Source organism: Balaenoptera physalus (genome assembly GCF_965194825.1).
Source record: "Balaenoptera physalus genome assembly, chromosome: 8".
Lineage (NCBI taxonomy): Eukaryota > Metazoa > Chordata > Mammalia > Artiodactyla > Balaenopteridae > Balaenoptera > Balaenoptera physalus.
In genome coordinates this window covers 48,996,440-49,018,840 of record NC_138887.1, presented here as the reverse complement: position 1 = coordinate 49,018,840, position 22,401 = coordinate 48,996,440, and the positions used below count along the sequence as shown (strand labels likewise).

At 46.0% G+C, this 22,401-nt stretch overlaps 2 protein-coding genes across 10 annotated transcripts in view; both read right to left on the bottom strand.

The window, feature by feature from the left end:
* Positions 1 to 6,814, bottom strand: part of CDCA7L (cell division cycle associated 7 like) — a 221,348-nt gene extending 214,534 nt beyond the window's left edge. Inside the window, exon 1 of the mRNA XM_082472715.1 lies at positions 6,676 to 6,814. The gene's annotated coding sequence lies outside the window, so the exon portion shown is untranslated. The remainder of the gene's footprint in view (positions 1 to 6,675) is intronic.
* Positions 6,815 to 7,290: 476 nt separating this feature from the next.
* The window catches only part of RAPGEF5 (Rap guanine nucleotide exchange factor 5), a 224,964-nt gene continuing 209,853 nt past the window's right edge, over positions 7,291 to 22,401 (bottom strand). For 6 of the 9 annotated variants that reach the window (XM_082472678.1, XM_082472681.1, XM_082472680.1 and 3 more), the window contains 2 exons: positions 20,272 to 20,326; positions 7,291 to 17,277 (listed from right to left, as the gene is read on the bottom strand). In XM_082472678.1, coding sequence (XP_082328804.1) covers positions 17,159 to 17,277; positions 20,272 to 20,326 — 174 coding nt within the window. In that variant the 3' untranslated portion in view covers positions 7,291 to 17,158. The remainder of the gene's footprint in view (positions 17,278 to 20,271; positions 20,327 to 22,401) is intronic. The other 3 variants (XR_014266741.1, XM_082472683.1, XR_014266740.1) reach the window with 2 other exon arrangements.

Below are 22,401 nucleotides of genomic sequence, written 5' to 3'. Positions count from 1 at the left end.
CTCCACCTGTGATTTCTCCTGTGGGAGAAAGTGAGTGTGGGAGTGAGAGCCTGGATTCCGCAGCTGTGTGGACGCTGCCAAAGAGGATCATTTCATCCAGAGCTCTAAGTCAGGAGCTGCACACATGGACAAACCTTTAGCTAGACTAACTCAAAAAAAAAAAAGAGAAGACTAAAATAAATAAAATCTGAAACAAAAGAGGAGCTATTACCACTAATTCGCCACAGAAATACAAAGGATCATAAGAGGTAATGATGAATAATTACATGCCAGCAAATTAGATAACCTAGAAGAAATGGGTCAATTCCTAGAAATTTACAACCTACCAAGACTGAATTATGAAGGAATAGAAAATGTGCACAGACCAATAATGAGTAAAGAGATTGAATCAGTAATCAAAAACCTCCCAACAAAGAAAAGTCCAGGATAAGATGATTTCACTAGTGAATTCTACCAAATGTTTAAAGAAGAATTAACACGTCCTTCTCAGACTCTTCCAAAAGACTGAAAAAGAGCGAACACTCCCAGGTTCATTTTACGAGGCCAGTATTACTCTGGCCAGACAAGGACACTACAAGTTAAGAAAACTACAGGCCAATATACCTGATGAATATATATGCAAAATTTTCACTAGCACATTAGCAAACCTAATTCAAAAGCACATTAAAAGGATCATATACCCTGATCAAGTGGGATCTATCCCTGGGATGCAAGGATGGTTCCACATCTGCAAATCAGTAAATGTGATACACCACGTTAATATACACATAGACCAAAGCAATTGTCAAAGTACTGTATGAGCTTGCTGAAGTTGCAATGGAAATACAAAAGATGGGCACATGGTCCAAGTGGACGGAGAGGGAGGGAGCAAGGGGAGAGGGATCAGATCAGATATAGATTGCCAGAGAAAGTGAAATCTAAGAAGAAATGTAAAGGATGGATACAGACCAGATAGATGAAGAGAAATAAAAGAATCTTCTATGCCAATAGTTCTCAATCCTGGCTGTATGTTTTATTTTTTTTTTAATAATATATGTAATTTTGAGGTCTGTGAGTGAAGAATCTATTCCAGGCCTCTCTCCTTGGCTTGTAAATGGCTGTTTTCTCCCTGTGTCTTCACACCATCTTCCCTCTATGAATCGAGGTGCATAAAAAATGAGATGAGACTTGTCCCAATTTCCCCTTCTTATAAGGATATCAGTCATATTGAGTTAGGGGCCCCATCCTGCTACAATATGACCTCGTCTTAATGAATGACATCTTCAATGACCCTATTTCCAAATAAGATCACATTCTGAGGTACTGACGGTTAGGACTTCAACATATGCAATTGTGGAGGTAACAGTCCAACCCATAAAATGTGTATGGTAGCAATTATCAATTTACAATTTCATGTCTTTGAGAAGAAAATCTCCCGAATCCTAGCTTTAGGAAGCAGATGACGTTACCCCAGTGGTTGCTGGCCAGTGTGCTACCACATTCTGTACAACGGGATGCACAGCTGAGCCTCCTCTGATGCCTTTCTCTGCCTTTCCCTGAAGATGTACCCACTCTGGTGACATGGCAGATGAAGTGCTCAGCTGAGTGAATCTCGAGTTGCAGAAAAGAACAGGTGATGGTCTCTATGAAGTTATCTCAAATTGGCTACAAAGAAAGACTGGTCACTTACCAAATGCTGGATAACTCTGCCTTGTAGATACAGAAGGAATCCCAGTGGAGAAGAAAGCAAGAAATACTGAGAGAATATTGCAAAACTGATTTTTTAAAAGTATTTTAGGGCTTCCCTGGTGGCGCAGTGGTTGAGAATCTGCCTGCCAATGCAGGGGACACGGGTTCGAGCCCTGGTCTGGGAAGATCCCACATGCCGCGGAGTGACTAGGCCCGTGAGCCACAACTACTGAGCCTGCGCGTCTGGAGCCTGTGCTCCGCAACAAGAGAGGCCGCGAAAATGAGAGGCCCGCGCACCGCGATGAAGAGTGGCCCCCACTTGCTGCAACTAGAGAAAGCCCTCACACAGAAATGAAGACCCAACACAGCCATAGATAAATAAAATAAATAAATAAAGATACATGAAATTGCTAAAATTAAAAAAATAAAATAAAAAAATAATAAAAGTATTTTAAAACTTGCCCTCCTAAACTGGTGTCCGCTTATACCTCCATTCACTGTACTGCCTCAGGCACAAAAATATTGAACACTACTGCTGCATTAAATGACCTGTTAGATGAAAAGATTAAACGGTTGGCTCTTAGGTGATTTGGGGGCACTGCTGGGCTCTCATCGTGCTCTTGAGGTCTTGCTTTGGCTGCCTGCTAATCAGAGAGCCTCAAAACCCAGCATCCAGGGCAGTTTGGAGATGCTTACTCAAGAGGGATTGGGTCTGATCTGGGACACTGAGGGAAAGTTTTACAGATTAATTTACTTCCGTAGGACAGAAGAGGCTTGGCTGCCTTGCAAGCATGAGAACCACTAGATGGCGCTCCATGCTCATACTGAATCTGCCAGAATTCAGCATCTCCAGAGTCTGGCCGGCTTCCAGGACTGGCTTATCCTTTGGGCACCACAGGCACAGGGCCTAAGTCCCACCATACCTTTAGAAACCCATGGAAGTATTTTAATTCCTTCTAAAATCATGAGAAAACAAGGAATAGAATACTCCCTGATTATATTCAACTTTATACAGTGCAGTTGTTAAATATACTTTCAAATATATAAATACTTATATATACACATATATATTATTATTATTATTTCTAATGCAGGAAGGGGCTCATGAAGACAAAGTGACTAGGGCCCACAAAAGTCACAGTATGGCCCTGTTTCCCTGCATCACATCTGGAGTATTGATCAAAAATGTCACTGAAATTGAATGTAGTTCCAGGGCACACCTCTCCTTGTGGACGTCTTTCAAGATGCATGCATTCATAAACTTATTTAACTCAACAGATTTGTTCTCAGTCACATGTCCTCTTGATTTTACCTCCTAAATCCCTCCCCTATCTGTCACCTTCCCTGCACACCTATGCTGCCACCTTAGTCCGGGGCACTGGAACCTTCTCTTGGACTTTGACAACAGCTTCCTGCTGGCCTCTCTGCCTCCAGGTCCTTCTCTAAGCAGCCAGGGTCATTTCCCAAAAATCAAATCTGATAATGTCAAGTTTTTTGCTCTCATCTAAAACCCACCATGACTCTCCACCGCCTGTAGTAGTGGTCTCTCAAACGGGGTATGTGTACTCGAGGAAGCAGACAAGACAACTCGTTGGAGCATAGAGAGAAAACAGAACTTCTACTTATATTTAGCTTTTATCTGCTTCTTTAGACATTTCCAGTTTTTTGTATGCTTTATTTATTTACACAACACATGCGCGTTACTTATACATAAGTATACATGTATTGGGAAAGGTGTCGGTTTTCAACCTTTTTTTCCACCAGAAGGATGCATCACTGAAAGTGTTCAGAAACTTTCAAAATGATGTCCAAGCCTTTTCGAATCGCACATAGGGCCTTTTCGAGATGGATCAGACCGACCTTTAGGATCTTCTCTGCTTGCTCTAGCCACACAGAACACCCCTTAAGCGCTCAAAGCTCTTAAGCTTTCCTGCATTTACAAATATTTCAAGCATAGGCTGCACCTCCCTAGTCAGCATCCTCGTCGGACCAAGTCCACCTCCCCCTTCAGCAGCCAGCCCCCGGGCTCCTGCCCTCTGCCACCTCCTCTCCTGGCTCCTCTCAGCAGCCCTGCTCTCCCATGTGCCGCCTTAGCAATAGCCTATTTATTTGTTTACGTTTTTTCTTTTTCCTTTCTTTATCTTGTGATGAGTTGTGTGGGTGGGTGTCTGGCTGTGTGCGCACGTATCCACAAAAGGGTTGTGTTGATAAAGCAGCTATTAGATGCTGGGCACTGGGCTAGGCCCTACCTAGGTGTCATTTCAATTCATCTCTCATGTAGGTGACCAGCTTCTCCCAGTTTGCCTGGAACTTTCTAGGTTTTAGCTCTGAAAGTCCTGTGTCCTAGGAAACTCCTCAGTCTCAGGGCAAACCGGGATGGTTGGTCACCCTATACAATAATCCCATTATAGGGGCTTCCCTGGTGGCGCAGTGGTTGAGAATCTGCCTGCCAATGCAGGGGACACGGGTTCGAGCCCTGGTCTGGGAGGATCCCACATGCCGCGGAGCAGCTGGGCCCGTGAGCCACAACTACTGAGCCTGCACGTCTGGAGCCTGTGCTCCGCAACGAGAGGCCGCGACAGTGAGAGGCCCGCGCACCGCGATGAAGAGTGGCCCCCACTCGCCGCAACTGGAGAAAGCCCTCGCACAGAAACGAAGACCCAACACAGCCAAAAATAAATAAATAAATAAATAAATTTAAAAACAAACAAACAAAATAATCCCATTATACCAATGAGAAAACTAAGGCTCAGAGAAGTTATCAAAACTTAGCTAAGCTCACAAAGCTAATTAGCACTGGGACCTGGCTGTGTCCCTCAGAAAGTCAGCACTCTTTCCACCATAGCATGTTGCCTCTTCATGGGCAGGGACCGCGTCTTATTCAACTTTGCGTCTCCATGCCTGTCATGATTCCTGCATATATTAAATAGTTGATGGATGAGTGAATGAATGAATGAACGATTGAGTGAACTCTCCAACAGAGAATCAAAACAGCTGTTACATGGTGACATAGTGAACTAACCAAGCGGTGTCTCCTCCCTCTCTATGATTCGACATCATCTCAGAATATAAGAGAATTGGGCTCAGAGAGCATAAATGACTTGCCCAAGGTCACAGTTCCTGGAAGAATGTGGGGCAGGGACCAGAACTCAGGTTTCCTGACTCACACTCCAGGGATCTTCCTACTGGAACATTGAATGAAATAAGCCAAAGGGCAGAGGAAATAGTGGGAGAAAACTGGGCTATTTTTTAACATCTAACTGAAGACGCTAAGCAGCTCTGAATTGCCAGAATTTGCATCATTTAAAAAACCCTAAGATTGGGGACTTTTCTTAAAAGAAAAGAAACATAACCCTGTCAAAAAAGAGTGCCTCCAAATGAACTTATCTACGAAACAGAAACAGACTCACAGATACAGAGAACAGACTTGCGGTTGCCAAGGGGGAGGGGCAGTTGGGGAGAGATGGATTGGGAGTTTGGGATTAGCAGATGCAAACCATTACATATAGAATGGATAAACAACAAGGTCCTACTGTATAGCACAGAGAACTATATTCAATATCTTGTGATAAACCATAATGGAAAAGAATATGAAAAAGAATATATATATGTATAACTGAATCACTTTGCTGTAAAGCAGAAGTTAACACAACGTTGTAAATCAACTATACTTCAATAAAATAAAGTTAAAAACAAACAAACAAACAAGAAGAGTGCCTCCACGTCGGGAGGGCTGAGTACCAGAGCATGAAATACAGGAAGTGCCATATTTGTCGTCCAGAGGGAGCCTTTGTTCTTGTCAATCCTCCCCACTGTGACCCAGAAACAGTCAAGCCTTGGGTCCACAACAACCTGGCATCTCCAAAGTGGAAGGACTATTTGGAGAAGCAGTGGCCAGGCACTGCCAGCCAGGGAAGGGGCAATGTCCCACACCCACCTCCTGCACCACTCTGAAATGCCCATTTATCTCCATCCTTATGGGCGTCTTTTGGCTTCCAGGCTGTGTTTGTGCTTTGTCCCTGGCCTTTATTGACCTCTTTGATTCTGCGAGGAAGCTCAGCCCCGGGCAAACGGGAATTTCAATGCACAATGGAAAACATGGGTTCCTCTAGGGCCGCTGGCTGATCCCAGCCTCTTGACCCTGGCCTTTCCAGAGAAGTTGTGGTCCCAACCCTGCCTGTGCCAAAGAATAAAAGGAGCCCAGTGGCGACCACTGGGGCCAATGCGAGTGACTGAGGGGGCTTGCCCTTCTGTTCCTTCTGGGTTTGCCCTTAAGGCTCTTTCCTGGGAAAGAAGGGGAGGGAAGGAAATGAAGCTTTGTCTTTGCATTCTGTCCCCCCCTCGACCCCAAACTGGGGCGGCAGGCTGCCCACTGAAGCCACACCTGGTAATGTTCTGGCTGCTTATGTATGGCTGAGGAAGCAGGGTTGCTCAGCCATTGCGAGAGTGAGGGAAATGCTAAGCCCTCGTGGCATCTGGGAGGGTCAAAGTTTAGCCCTGGCAGGATTGTTGGGGTGACGATGCGGGGGCGAAGGCTCAGCAGAGGACGAGGATTCTCAGTACCCCCATCAGCGACAGTGTCGTTGTGAGCAGGGCTCAGCTAATGCCTCCCCTGGTCTCCGCTGAACTGTGGACGGTGTTCAGAGCCTCGAGGAAGAATGTGACAATGGTGGCCCGGGGCCCCTGGGCTGATTGCTGCTGGCGCAGACCTCAGGCGTGGCTTACCTGGAACCTGCTCTGGGACAGGGGACTTGGATTTACCCTGCAATCAGCGTTCAGGAATGTGCTCGAATCACTACCAGCTCCACGGACAGGCAAACACCACAACACCGGGAGGGGCCAAAACGACCTCCCTGGCCCACCCCAGCTCCAGGAGATCGTCAGCCAACCCTCGTCACCCACGGGGACCTGGAGCAGGCAGAGCTCGCCCTGTGATGCTGAGAATCCCGCCGATGCTGCAGCATCACTGTGCCGAGAACTGCGTCCACCTGGGTCTGTGACAGATACCTGAAGGGTAAAGCTGGGCCGTCGGAGGCACGCAGTGGAGGGGAGTCCACGCAGGCTGGAGGGGCCGCGCCAGCTTCCCTGGAGATGCCGAGCCTGGGACAGTTGGGGAGTCGCTTAGCGAGGAGCAGAGAAGAGGTGCAGGCCGTCGGCCTCATCCGGGGCACCGTGCGCTGCGTAAGGAGCGGAACGTGCGTCTAATGCACGGATGCAGCCCCGTGTGGAGCACAGCGCCCTCTAGTGCCCCGGACGCCTGCTCGGTAACAGGTGGTTGAACGAATAGCTTGGGAGCCGGGTGCCTGAAAGGTTGAGCTCGGCTGGAGCGGAGCGAACGTGTGTCTCTTGCGGTGGTGTTAGGGTGGGGAGCAGTACCCAGAGGAGAGGCTGGAGAAGGAAGCCGGGCTCAGATCGCGAGGTGCTCTGTAGGCTTGTTTGGGACTGTTCACTTTCTCTTGAGGGTCGAAGGCAGGGAGCGTGGAAGAGTGAGGACCTGCCTGATCCATCCCACCCTGGCCCTCACCCTCCTCATCCCCTTAGAAGACAGCAGATGACAGTGCCTGCCGGACCCCTTCAAGCGTTTGGACCATTTCCAGCTCGGCTCCTTTCTCATTCCCTTGATTTCTGTATGATTAAAAAAAAAAAAAAAAAAAAAGACTCTGCATCGTATTGTAAAAACAGAAAACAAGAACCTACTGGACCGTGGCCCAGTAAGGCAGAGCAGCCAAGCCGTTGCCTCTCACTCACAACAGTGCCTCATTGTGTCCTTTGATTTTACCGGGGCCTCAAGAACACGCATTTACAACGGAGACGCAAATGCTGGGCAGGAGCAGCACATGCCCACCAGATGGCGCTAATGGCTCACATTCTGGTCCCGACAGCGACGCAGGCCGTCAGGCAACAAATAGTCATTAAGCGTCAAACGTGCACGGTTTGCTGAGCTGAGCACTTTGTAGATAAAAATTCCTGCCACGCCAGCCTCCCTGTTGGTCCTTAAACTCCAGGTGCACCTTTAGGATCTCTGCACCTGCTGTCCCCTCTGCCCGGGCTGCGGCTCCCCCAGGTGTTCGCATGGTTGGCTCCCCCTCCTTTCAGGTCTTCTCAGCAAGGCTGTGTTAGTGTCCTGGTGTAGCTATGACACAGTCCCACAAACTGGGCGCCTAAAACAACAGAAGTGTATTGTCTCGCGGTTCTGGAGGCTGCAAGGTGTTGGCAGGGCTGGTTCCTTCTGAGGGCTCTGAGGGAAGGGTCTGTTCCAGGCCTCTCCCTTGCCTTGGAGATGGTGTTCTCCCTGTGTGCATCTCCAAATTCAACATTCTTATAAGGACACCGGTCCAACCTGATGGCTCACACCAAAAGGACTTCATTTTAACTTGATAACCTCTGTAAAGACCCTGTCTCCAAATAAAGGCACACTCTGAGATCCTGGGGGTTAGGACCTTAACACGTGAGTTTTGAGGGGACCCGATTCAACCCATAACAAAGGCCTTTCCTGGCTACCCTATTGAACGTTTCCCCCTTCTTCCTGGCACTCTCCAATCCTCTTCCCTGCTTTAGCTTTTTTTCTTTAGGAACTTCTTATCATCTGATGTACTAGTACATATTTTCCTTATCTGTCTTATTGTCTCTAACTGGATTGAAACTCCATGAAGGCAGGGATCTTTGTTATGTTCGTGGCTGTTTTCCCATCACCTAAAATAGTACCTGGCACATAATAGGTGCTCAAATAATATACATTAGATGGAGCTAATGAAGTTTGCTGCAGATTAATAGGTTACTAATGAACGACAGGGGGCGGAGTTGCTGGTTGATTTAAAGGAAGTTAAACATTGGCAAGTGTAACCTCAGGCCCAGGGTGAGCTGCCCCTTCTTCTATTGGCCTCCCCTGCTTTTCCGCCTTACAAAGGGGACTTCATCTCCAGCCAGGGCTCAGAGTCTAGGCTCAGCCCTTTCGTGCTCACACCAACTGACTCTAAATGAAACCGGAGAAAGTTTTCCCAACTGCAGAGGACACAAGTACAGAACAGTGAGCATTGGTCCTTCTCAGTTTCATGTCAGAATTAGGATGCTTCTATGTTGCTGCCAGGAAACCTGAAGCTTGTGAGGGGAGCTGCCGTCCTGGAGTTCCCGGGCCTGGGGTCCGAGGAGAGGGACAACAGGGAAAGGGGTGGAGTGGGACCAAGGAAAAGCCCTTCCGGGAGCTTCATGGAGCCCGCGGAGAGGTCGTGGCCCTGGATCAGATGTGCACAGGCTCCAGGATTGCTCAGCCTTTCTTATTCCTGGATCAATATGTTAATGACAATGTTAAGACTAACAACACCATTACCCCAGTTGTGCAGGCTGTATCAGACATCTTCCTTCAGATCAATCGGCAAACATTTAGAGAGTCATTGCTTTGTGCCAGTGTTGAGCAGAGCACGTGGGGATTCAGAAGGCAACCTCACGTTTGTATCTCACTTCAGCGCGTACAGAGGACTCTCACATGCCTTGTCTGTTTCATTCGCACAGCTGCCTGGCGGCAAAGATGCTGCTCATTATCTTGTTGGACAACGGAGAGAACTGAGGATGAGAAGTTACGGGCCCACAGCAGAGTAGCAATGTGGGTGCAAACCTTCTGGCACGCATCCAGGATTCATCATCATCCTCATCATAATCACAGATAATTTTCATTGAGTGTCTACTATGTACCAGGCATTGTACCTAAGGGCTTTACATCCATTTCCTCATTTTATTTCTCATACAACCTTGTAAGGGAGGAGGCACATGAACCCCCATTTTCTGAGGTGCAGAAACAGCAGCTAAGATCAAGGTGGAAACTTTCACCAGTTCTCCCAACTCTAAAATGCCTGAGCCTGATTTGAACCTCAGAGGCTACACTGTTAACCCTTTTCCTCACCCCTGAGGCAGCCCATGTAGGATGGGCGGAGAGATGCTGCATTGTGGGACCTGCTGTAGGAATTCAGCGGGGGATGGGGTCCTCCAGGAGGGCTTGGGAGTGGACACACCTTCCTTGGGGGGTAGGGAAGGGGGGTGGAAGAGAGAAGAGCCTGGCCAGACTTGAGTGCTGGGTCCAGGCTGGGTGCCTGGGAGAGAAGGCAGGGTGAGGCCAGGCTGTGGTAGCCCGGAACACAGTGACAGCTGAAAGGACGAGGTTCGCCTTTACTGTGGACCCTCCTTACCCCTGGGGAGGCGGCAGCCAGCTTAGTCCTCGGTAGCAGGCCCTGCTGCGTTGACTCCAGGGCTTTATTTGGCTGTTTACTGCAGGCCTTGATCTCTGATAGGACTGTGGAGTCAGCACCAGGCACAGGACGGGGAAGGGGCGAGGCGCTCCTTTCCGCCCTCATCCCACTGCCTTTCCCTTCCAGCTGGGGCCCAGCCCAGGTCAACGGAATACAAAGGATCATGAACAGTTCTTTCTTCCCACATCTGCCAAGTCACTTCCTGAAACAAAACCAAACCAATTATCTCTAGCAATCGCAGATCTGCACCAGTTTTCTTAACAGCCAGGGGCTGGAAGGGATCTTAAAGGTCTTCTGTCAGAGCCTTCATCTGATGATTGAATTGCTAGTTGGTTTTAGGTCTGTCTGCACAGCTCTGGTAGGAAAGAGCTCATGATCCTCAAGGCAAATCGGGTGGCCTGGGCAAAGCCAGTCAGAGCCCCTGCCCCAACCCCAGCTAGCTCTGAATACTTCCCAGCCTGGCTTCAAGATTTCACATCTGAAAAGGAGCAAATAAGTCTCACATACACTGATTTATTTAGCAAATGTTTGGTGTATGTTATTATTATTTTTTTTTTTTGGCCACTGCCATGCAGCATACGGGATCCTTAGTTCCCCAACCAGGGATTGATCCCATGCCCTCTGCAGTGGAAGCGTGGAGTCTTAACCACTGGACCACCAGGGAAGTCCCAGGTGCATGTTCTTTTCAACTGGCATTCTTAATGGTATGAATCAATGAATCTCCCCGAGTAGAATAGCAGTTTCCAGGGGATGCCAAGTTATTCGTCTCCTGGAGGCACCTTCCCAATCTCTTTGGCCCTGGACAGATAAGTAGAGGCCAGAATGTGAATTTGCATGCTACTGAGGTTTAGTTCTATAGCTTGGAAGGTGCTGCTGAAGGATTTTGAGCTAGGACAGACACGATCAGATCTGCATTTCAGAAAAAAAAAAATTGATGGGGGAAATTTAGACTAAAGGGAGGAAGCCTAGGTAGACAGTTACTGTAATGATTAAGTAATGGATAGTGAAGGCCTGACCTCATGCAGGGAAAGTGGGGACAGAGCAGCTGGTGGAGAACTTGATGAGCAAGGGGTGTTGGACGTGAGGAATCAAGATAGTTCGTTCCCATGGTTTGAACTTGGCCGTCACTGGCCATACAAGGTTTTCCAGGAGAAAGGGACTTACCTGCTATGAGACACCAAAGAGCCACCGTTGCTGTAGAACTTGAGAAAGATCTTGCCACTGTCTTAATTCTCGCATGTGGGCTCACTGGTTTTGAGACTTCAATCTCTCTGCTGCATTGGGTTTTTTTGTTTGCTTGTTGTTGGTTTTTTTTTTTTTTTTTGGTCGGGACTCTCAAGACCGAGGTGACCACTGCATGGATTTTCTCAGAATGTAACTATTTTCACTCAAGTTCTAACTAGAGATTACAGCCTCTAACCCTCTAACCACACACAGACAACTTGGGAACCTCTAAAGTTCCCAGAGCAGGAAAGGGGCCTTCGGGAGAGGCGGGCTCAATACCACTTCCCAGGGTTGCATCTCAGGCGAGCAAGGCTCCACGGTGGGGGGCTGCCTTAGGGTCTCCTCTATTAAGGCGCACCTGCTGCCTTCGGGAGCAGGGATGCTTTACTGAAGGACATCAGCAAGTCTAAAGCTTTAGGACTTTCATTCGTTTAAAGTCGTAAATGGAAAACAACTACACAAGTGGCTCACTGGGGATCCAGAAGACTTCGAAGAACTGGACCAGACCTGGAGCTCTCATCCTCCAAAATCTGATTTTGTAGCTAGTGCACCAGGACCAGAAAGTTCATTTTGAGGTTTGCTAGAACAAGAACCAGCTTCTGAGTCTGCAGGAGCCTTCATCTTCCCAGTACGGACAATCCCAGGGAAGAAAATCTCCGAGAATCCTGAGCAATGGGAATTTCCCTTTCCCCTCCGATTCCCTTCTGAAGCTGGAGCCTAGGGCTTCCATCCTCCCCTCGTCTCCTGCATTGCTGCACATCCAGGCCTGAGCCCACAGAAGTAGTGATGATGGGCCAGAACGAAGCAGTCAAGCTCAGTGGTCCTCCTCTCTCTGCTCCCCAGTGTCTGAGAGCCCATTGCCCCCCTTTGTGATCTCTTCCCATTTTCCCTTGTTACACAGAGTACCCCTTCCTAGTGATCAAGAACCCAAGAAAATCATCTGGTCTTTACCTTTTCCCACATAAACACTAGCCCTTTGCATGGATAGAGGACAGCCGGTGGTTTTATCCATTAGGTAATGTGCAAAGTCAGTACTACCGCCCCGACGCGGACTGAGGGAAAGGGCCGTTTATCAAGAAAGCAGTGTCCTGGGGACTGTATTAGTCAGCTTCGGTGAAATTCCACCCGGGTAGCCACCCACCCCCGCCCTGCCACCCAACTGCAGCGGCTTCTAAGGATGATGTTTTATTTCTCACTCAAGTGACACATCCTTCACAAGCTGGCGAGTCCAGTGCATGGAGACACCTTTACTTGGACGCTGCGGGTCTCCCAGCAGAGGAGACATGGCAGCCACAGGTCACCTCAAAGCCTCGGTCTCCAAGCCACACGGGTTGCTTCTCCCCGTTTTTCACTGGACAGAGGAAGACATTTAGCCGGTTCTCAGCTCATCGTGGTGAGCGACATAATCCTCTTGCAGGGAGAGGGATCAACACGTGCCAAAGGCCAAGCTTGGCATCAATGGGCCGGATGTATCATTCTTCCGCAGGGAGGGGGAGAGAAGAGTTGGAAGGATAAGTCTACCCCATTGTATATGACCCTCGTCTTTCCGTTCCAGTAGAGCATCATGACCACCCCTTTGCTTCATCGTCCCGCCCATAGCTTTTGTCCTGCTGCTATAGTCCAGGCCTAGGGCTTCACCACCAGGGCTTGGAGCTTGCCTCAGCGTCTGGGCTGGTAAGGAAGGGACAGTACCTGGTCCCACTTGAGTGGGGTGAGGTAACGACAGGGGTTGTTGGAGTCTCCAAATCCCAGAATATGCTGCGATTTCCAGGGTCTTTAGGTTCTACAATAACTCAATGGCAGCACAAGTGGTTTAGGCTTCCATGGGTCGCCTGAGAATCTCTTCACCTACCTGTAGCACTGTCAGCAAGTAAATGACTTCTGAGTTCCAAACATCTGAGCATAACATGCTGCCGGAACACAGGCTACAGAGCCCCCAAACATCACAAAGCAAAAAGCTCTGAGGCATGAATAGTATCTTTAACATAATCTTATATTTGGAAAAGCAGTTTTTTAAAAAAAAACACTTGAAAATACAAGATAAGGTAACAGTGACTTATATATAAGTTTTCACCTTATATTGCTTGGCCATTTTTACATATAAATTATTGCTTACTAGCTTTGATAAATACACAGCACAGTCATATATACAGAAGCAGAAAGCATGAAATATGAGAAAGAAAATACTGTTAATGGCAATTCTGGTAATTCCACAAATGTTTCATATTTACCAGCTCTTCTAATGGTGGAAAACTACAAAGTGTAGTCCCTGAGAAGTTAGGTAGACGCCCTGATTGTGGGTTTTCTATCTTCTGTTAATGCAAGCTGATAATGTCACAGCGGTCCTAATTAATGATACATTAAAAGGCAAGAGTCCTTGCTTCTGGTCATCGATTTCATCCCAGTATTTGATAACAGTGTAATACGAATACAATAAATAGGCTATGCAAATAAATATTACTCTGCTAAAAAATGTTTAGTATATACAGCTTTGCTTTATATAGTACATTTTCATCTAACTTTTTGGCAATTTTTAAAAACTTTTTTCCAGCACTAGTTTTAAGCACAATGGCTCACTCGTTAATAAGCAGGCTGAAAATTTAAGGACATGTCTTTGAAGCATTTAAAAGAAATGCTATCCATGTTAGATCACCACAGTGGACCTGATCTTCCCCATTTTAATGTTTTTGCCTAGTTTCTGAGAAGCACAGATTAGCTGTGCCATCTAGGGAAACTTGGAATCTGTGGTGTGTGTGATGGTTGCAAGAAAACCACTGGGCAGGGATCGGGGCAGCAGTGAAAGCCCAGCTCCAGGGATCAAACGTCACCAGCACCTTCTCTTTGATGCCACTGTGTCTCCCTACTTGGAGGTGAGTATGCATTAGTGCAACGTCTCCCTACAAGCTGGGAGGTACGGGTTTTTACTTTGTCCCTATGCTTCTGAATTTAAGGTATTCTCCACCCAACTTGCTTGTGGACAGGGGTCTAGGAAAATGAATTTATTCTAAAGAGATACTAGAATAAAGTGAACGCAGGCCATTAAGATGTATCACTACAACCATTTGGCAATTATACAGATTATAACGAAGAGTGAAGTTATTATAAAACACTGTAGTCTTTGGAGCATCTGCAAATGTGTATGGAAAAATTTAAAAAATTTTTTTGAGTGGTTGTGATTTTGCCGATAGGAACTTGCCCTGTGCTAACTTCTAAGCAGGGCTGGTTTGCTGGAATGCTGACAAATCCAAAGACCCATAGGACTGTCTGAAAATTGTGCCACAGCAAAAAGAACCCCCTTAGAAGTGCCCACGCACCTGTCGCTGGTGAAGGTCTCAGATGATAGGAGATTTTTCAGAGTGAATGGAGATTTCGTGCGATTGTGAAAATCTAACAGAGTTAGAAAGGAGCTTACAGGTCCTCCTGGCCACCCTTCTGGCCAGAACAAAACCTATTCCAAAAGAGGCCTTGGCAGATATATGCAGAGGGAATATGGCCCATCCCTATCAACAGGGACCCTGCTTCAGTCCCCTGCAGCCTGTTCACTTGGACAGCTCCAGACTCATTAGAAAGAGCTTCATGTTGAGCTACATCTGGTTCCCATGATTCTGCCTTGAATTCATTGATTCCAGATTCACGTCTTCTCATTGCTTCTGAAATTTCTGAGAGCTGCTGCCTGGGAAACCTCTGGAGATAGTTGTTAAATTTCAGGAAGATTTAGAGACTTTGACTTTCAGAAGACAGGGATGGAAAAGCACATCTAAACAAAACAAAATCCTCCTTTCCTTTTGCTGCCCCAAGAGCCACGAGACCATGGCTGGAGGAAACAGTGGGCAATCGCCGTTCTCTCCCAGTCTGTTTCCACCCATACCATGTGGGGTACTCTGACTACACCCTCAGAATCTGTTTAGGTGTGATATACGTGTGGATTCGTTTGGCCATGCACACATCTGAGTTGAGGTCCAAGCAGCAGGCGTTGTGCTAAAATAGTTCTCCACTGGAGCAACTGCAATAGTTTTAGTTGGAGCAATGTAGATCTAATGTGAATAACCATTTAAACTGTAAAACACAGAGACAATGTCAAAATGGCCTCGTAGGATTAGAATGGCCCAATGCTACTCCCGAGCATAGAGAAAAGACCAGAACACACACTGGTGCTGTAAGCCCACACCGTCCTCAGTAATTGCCAAGGGGAGAGCTTTTCCAGTGTTTGATCAGCCAGGAGAAAAGTCTCTTTTCTCTGGTTCTGATGGCTCTGATCTCCTCCAATGAGTCTCATTCCATTCCCAGTAGCCTGGGGCATCTCTCTGAGTGGACTAGCCCTGGATGACGCCTTTCTATAAAGCCCTGTTAATGTTCAGGACTGAAGTTTGACATGCTGGGACAGACTCTCTTTCAAAGTCCTACCCCAAATTTGCTCCATGTGGTTCCTTCCAGTGATCTCTCAAGCTCAGTGTAGTTCCCGAGCCCAGGAAACAGCACTGCTATAAAGGTGTAAGAAAGCATTGGACACATCTCAGTAATGAGGTGCTGATGAGACAAGAAGAAGCGATTCTGTACAGGCACCAAGGAGAGGACCAGGCAGGAGTGGTGAGAGGGGCGCCGGGATCACATGTGTGGAAAATGAATGAAGCTAATAGGCAAAGCAGGGCCCTTGTATTTTAGCAAAGTGACAAGGATCTAGCTGGCAGGGGTGGATTTCGTTACTGTATCCCACAGGCTTTTTTGTTCGTTTGAAGGTTGAGGGAAATCCTCTAACCAGTTCTTGAGAACAGCAAGAGGTCATATTTACCATAGGAGCCCCAACCTGTAAAAATGGGAATAAAAAGACTTAAAAGACTCTGAGACTTTGAAAAAAGAAAAAAAAAAAACCCAAATTATAGAAAGGCTCCCCGCCTTGGTTGGGAGGTGGACTACAGGACTTCCAAGTGTCCAACATACATCAGACATCGGATCTTTGGGGTTCTTTTCATGTGCTGAAAGATGGGCAATCACCACTCTTTTAACCCCTTGTTCTTCTCCAGGGAGTGCTAAGTGCTTCACACGTCAAATCCCACTTAACCTCCCTGTACGGGCCGTTCTCATTCCAGAGTGTGGGCAGGAGGCTGCTGGAAGCAAGCAACACACGAGGGCATCGCCAGGCACAAGAAGGCGGGCCTTTGTGACTGTCGCCTCCAGAAACAGTTAAAGAGTGCCTGCAATGTGTCAGGCACTGTGCTTCTGTCAAAAATCGTATTGTACCCAAGAAGAGATGAGAGCCCGCTTGCACGTGGAAAGAAAACCCCCAGAAATTAAATGAATCGATTTCTTAAAGGTGACTGTTCTTCCGTGTTGGCAACGCAACTGAGTCTAACTTGCCTACAGTTGTGAATCAGTTGGGCAGAAACGAATTTCACCTGCAAGCAGACATCACTAAGTGATTGTGGATGCCAAGAAATGCATGCCTTGACATTTCTCTTCTGGAGATCAGAGCAGGGATGCCAGTTGCCAGTCCTCACTAACTCCCTAGACACAAGTGGCTTTTGGTGATGTCACAGTTCATAAAGACAGAGACCGGTCCGTCTCCCTGGAAACCTAGAGATGCCATCACTGTCTTCAGGTGTTCAAACGAGCTCCTGCTTTGACAGCCTAGAAACAGTCATCTACTGCCAGGCAAAGTAAAACTCCTCCCAGGCTCACACATGCTCTAACTGAGATATCTGGTCACCGTATGACAAGAGACGGTCTCTCGTCTTGACGCTGGCGCGTCTCAAAGTGAAAATTGGATTGGTTCAACAAGGTGATCCTAAGAAACCAGACTTCTCCATTTCGAGAAAGCTTCTGCCTCCTCCTTCCGACAGCAGCCTCTCCGCATCTCGGGCAGCTGACATCACTTCACGAGCACGCTCTGGCTGGCTTTCCTGTGGATTTCTTGTGATACGCTGATAAAACTCAGCAACTTCTTTTCTCTCAGGAAAGCAATGTGCTCGGTGCTGCCATCCCCGTAGCTCCGGGGCTGTGATTCCGGGGTGGCGAGGCGTGGGGAGGGCTCACACCCGTGGCTCGATCCTGTGCGAGAGCGCAAACAGGGCCTGCTGGCTGTCAATGACGCACAGGTGATGAACGTAGGATTTTAACTCTAGGTGCTCTTTTGGAGATATGCCACCTCCTATTTTGGGGAAGGAAAAAAAGTCAGTCTCATGAGAGCAGTAATGCTGTTTCTGAATACCAGTAAAACCCCACCTGAAGGCGTACAGTAAATCCAGAAGGCAGACTCGCGTTGCTCAGAATCCCAGAAGAGATGTCTTTATCCTAATCCCAGAGATGCTTTCAGCTCAGACCAGATGCCTCAGGTCAGGTAATTAGACTGGCAAGATGTTTGTTCTACCAACATTGATAGAGCAATTTCTCCTAACGTTACATAGTATTTAGTGATTGTTATTATCTCTCTCTACAGAACGTGAAACAGCACAGACCTAGAAGGTAAGAGGCAGATCAGGACCAGAACACAGGCCATGAGGCCCCCAAGTCCATGGTCTCGGCTCCCACGCCATGCAGCCTGTCACAGTGACTGCCCCGTTAGATGGCTTTCACAGGCTCTTCTATCTCAGGCTGGAACTGTCAGAAATCACTGCTAACCTGGTGACTGCATGGACACAATAGTTCTTTTTTTTTTTTTTTTTTTGGATTTTGTATGTCCTTATTTTGGTAGGAAAATCTTTTGGTGTCCTTATTTTGGCAGAAAAAAATTAAGGGAACAATCAAATGAACGGATATCACAGAAGTGGACTAAAGGTTTGGTTTACGGGCAAAGCGGGTTCAGAAAGTGTGTGGATGGGGTAACCGTCCACGCAGCGAAGGACAAAGCAAGGGAGTTTCTTCTCCCAGACGCGGGGCGGTTAAAGGGCCGCAAGAGGCTTCGGTGCACTGTGAACCCGTGTGTGCCATATGCTGCTGACAGCTCTGATAAGGAACCAGAGATAAAGTAGCCTGGACATCGGGGCAGGCCCACTTCCCATGGTCAGAAACAAACAAACAAACAAACAAAAAACACATTAAGGCCTGGGGAGATGGGCTAAGCTGCCCTCCAGTGAGACAATGTAACTGTGAGTCTTCTTGCTTTGTGGGATTTCAGATGGAGAAGCAGGGGTTGAGGGTGGAGTTCAGCTGCAGGAGAAGCAAGGGGCCCCCAAGAGGCTGAGCATTTTAATTCAGAAATTTTATCTCTTGGTGAAAACCCATTTTTTCCTCCTCTGTGACAAATATGTTTTATGAGGAAATAATTTAGGGCTTGTATGTCATGGATGGCTTGTAGTTCTGAGGTTAAATAGAAACAAGGCTTCCTGGTTTCAACAAGTAAAAGCACCAGGAGTTAAAGTTTTACCATTCCCCTTTGTTTGGTTCAGAAAACATGATGCTACCGAGATAGTTTTGTTGTTAACTTTCCAGCCTTAAAAAGACGGCAGGCGGAATGCTTACAACCATGACAAGTGACCCTTGCATGGCACTTTGTAATCTCTAAGTGGCTTGATTAACATTATTTTATCCCAAGTGCTGACGTTGTTTAACTCTGCCTATATAAACTGTCAAAATGAATTTAGATAATTTAGTTCCAAACTTGATTTTTAAAGATATATAAATACAAAACACAAACTGGCCTGATAGTTATTTAACTTCCTCCTTTGCCTTCTGCTATGCAGACTTACTCTCTGGAGATGGGAGGCTGGCAAGGTCAAGGCCAGCCCCACTGGTATAACCTTCCTGCCCACACCTGCAGTGTATATAGACCTGAATCCCTTGGTAAGTGAGACTGAGGTCTCAGAATTAGCTGAGTACCCATAAATACTTGGGAAGCAAAGGAGAGTGAAAGAGATACAAATCCTTTACTCATCAGCAATAGTATGCTTGTACATTCGAATGAATCTCCATGACAATGTTATTGCTATTTCTATTGAAGCTGCATTGTACTTGGGTAGTTAATGGACAATTATATAAGCATGTATCACATGGTATTCGTTGATGTGAACACTTAGGAAATTAGGTCCTGTATTTATAATTCTCTCTTTCAAACAAAAACTTTGTAATCCACACAGAAGTTCCGTTGCTTTGTTGGAGGACAGTATTACTACCCAAGACGGGCATGAACAGAATGAAAATTCTTAAGAATATGTACCGAATTGTTAGTAATATTTTCCTTAGGAAGTGGGACTTTGATTGTTCTACTTTAAAGATACTTCTGTATTGTTGAAAAAAATTGGTTTACAACGAGGATGTATTGCTTAACAAAGTAAGTTTTACTTAGTGGTCACTTTTGATTGACTTATAATTACTGAACTCTGTCTTTTTAATTGCCCTTTATACTTATAAAGTCTGCACAAGGCGAAGGAAAGGGTATGGGCTAGGCAGTCAGGTACTCAGTCTGAGTAACGGCTGAAACTTAGCCTCTCCGAGCCTGAATTTTCTGCTCTGCACCCACAGGGTCTATAATCTCCATTCACCAGCACTAGGGTCAGGATTGCACTGCCCATGTGAAAGCTCCTTGAACTCAATACAGTTGATTTCCTTCCTTCCTGCAATGTTTTAACATCATTTAAACACAGTGTAAATTATTCTTGAGATTTAAAAAGGAATAAATATTCCTACGTACATTAGTCTCAGTGGGGAGTCAACAAAAGGGCTCAGAAAAATACTTTTTCAGTGAAAGGCAGCTCCAAACAGGAAGTTTTCATTGGAGAGGAGAAAAGATTCTGCAAGGCTGCTTTAGGCATTTTTACAAACTATATTCCTATTCCAGGAAGGCTCCAAGCAAGGAGGTTAAGGACAGGGTCACCCCTGATAAACCCACGGGTAATTCTGAGCCAGCGGGCAAGCAAACAAGACTTTCTGGGTGAGGGGTGGAGCGGGAGCTTCTGATCGTCTAAAGTCACTCTGGACAGTGTAAACTTGCTGCCAGGAGAGGATAAAAAGCTGCCATTTCTTGTCCTACTCTGTTTCCCAAACATGCAGTGATGAAACAGAGAGAATACAGTATATGCATGTAATGTGCATATTATATTTTACAATTTTTTTTTTTTTTTTTTAACCACCAAATACTTGTGATATGGCCACAGTCCGCACCAATGTATGGTAGACTAACATGCCATACCCAACTTCAATGACTCACCAAACTGGTTAGTCCTGCAGTGTCTCAGTGTTCGGACAGTGTCTGCAATCATATGCTGGAAGGCAGAAGAGGAAACACATCAGCGGAAGGGTCATTTTGGGTGTTGCTGAAGTAGCGGTGCTGTGAGGCTGGCTGGATAGTCTAACACCTTTGGGTGTAAATAGAGGAGCTATATTTGGTGCGGGACCTAACTTTAATTGATAATATATATTGAGTTTGGATTACAAAAGAAAATTTGACCTTGTCTTCAGAAACAGTGGCTCTCAACCCCAGCTGCACAGATTCTAACTGAGCCATGGGAAAACATACTGTTAAGAAATGCAGTACAAGACAACCTACTGAATGGGAGAAAATATCTGCAAATGATATGACCAATAACGGGTTAATATGCAAAATATATAAAGAGCTCATACAACTCAACATCAAGAAAACAACTCGATTAAAAAATGGGCAGAAGACCTGAACAGACATTTTTCCAAAGATGACATACACTTGGCTGACAGGTATATGAAAAGATGCTCAATATTGTTAATCATCAGAGAAATGCAACTCAAAACCACAATGAGATATCACCTCACACCTGTCAGAATGGCTAACATTAAAATAACCACAAATGTTGGTGAGGACATGAAGAAAAAGGAACCCTATTACACTGTTGGTAGGAATGTAAAATTGGTGCAGCCACTATGGAAAACAATATGAAGGTTCCTCAAAAAACTAAAAATAGAATTACCATATAACCCAGCAATTCCACTCCTGGGTATATATCCAAAGAAAATGAAGACACTAATTCCAAAAGACATATGCACCCCAATGTTCACAGCAGCATTATTTACAACTGCCAAGATATGGAAGCAACCTAAGTGTCCCTCAACAGATGAATGGATAAAGATGTGGTATATATGTACAATGGAATATAACTCAGCCATAAAAAAGAATGAAAATTTTCCATTCCCAACAACATGGATGGGACTGGAGGGTATTAGGCTAAGTGAAATAAGTCAGACAGAGAAAGACAAATACTGTATGATATCACTGATATGTGGAATCTAAAAAATAAAACAAACTAGTGAATGTAACAAAATGAAACCGACTCACAGATATAGAGAACAAACTAGTGGTTGGTTACCAGTGGGGAGAAAGAAGGAGGGAAGGCCAAGACAGGGGTAGGGGATAAAGAGGTACAAACTATTATGTATAAAATAAATAAGCTACAAAGATAGTACAACACAGCGAATATGGTCAGCATTTTATAATAACTATAACTGGGGTATAACTTTTAAAAACTGTGAATCACAATGCAGTATACCTGTAACATATAATATTGTACTTCAATACTACCTCAGTTAAAAGAAAAAAAAAAATATTTAAAAAATATATATTAAAAAATATGCAGCGTGTCCACCCTCAATCTACCTGTGCACATTTGCATACGCTTTTACTTCAGAAGGTGTTTCACCTTCTCCCCATGAAGGCTTTGTGAGTTCGCCTGCACTTGGGAAGCCCCATTCTCAACCTTCCCACTGCTCTGTGTACAGTGTTTATTGGGTTTGTGTTGCTGTAATCACTTTGTGGAACTTTCTTCCTCCTCTAGACCAAGTATCACGAGAGGGCTCTGTGTACCCAGCACCAACCGTACGGCACACACGTGGCCTCACACATACTTCCTGAATGGAGGCTGGAAGTTTTGGGGAATCAAAGACTCAAGTAACTCAAACGGTGACAGGAGACGAGATATTTATGAAAGAGGTACATTTTCTAAAACATCAATATCTTTACAGAGACCGTTTCCTGTTTATAATGTACATTCCCTTTTATGGTCTTCAGTTTTCTACTTTATTTCTCTAAGCTTCTTACTGATCTCCAGGCAAAGGTTTCTTAAACTCACAGCTCCTTCCTTTGGACAAGATCCCCTCGTCTCATACCTGTGTACCTGCAACCACCTTCCAGCTCTACCATGGTAAAGGAAAGACGGCATTTAGGACCAGACCAATCTCCACTACATTTCCTCCTGTGCGGTTGCCAGAATAATCTCCAAACACTTGTCATCATGTTCTATCTAGTCCTCTGGAAGGCTACAGTGACTCCATACTTTCTTTCATACAAAATCCAAACATCACCCTGTAATTC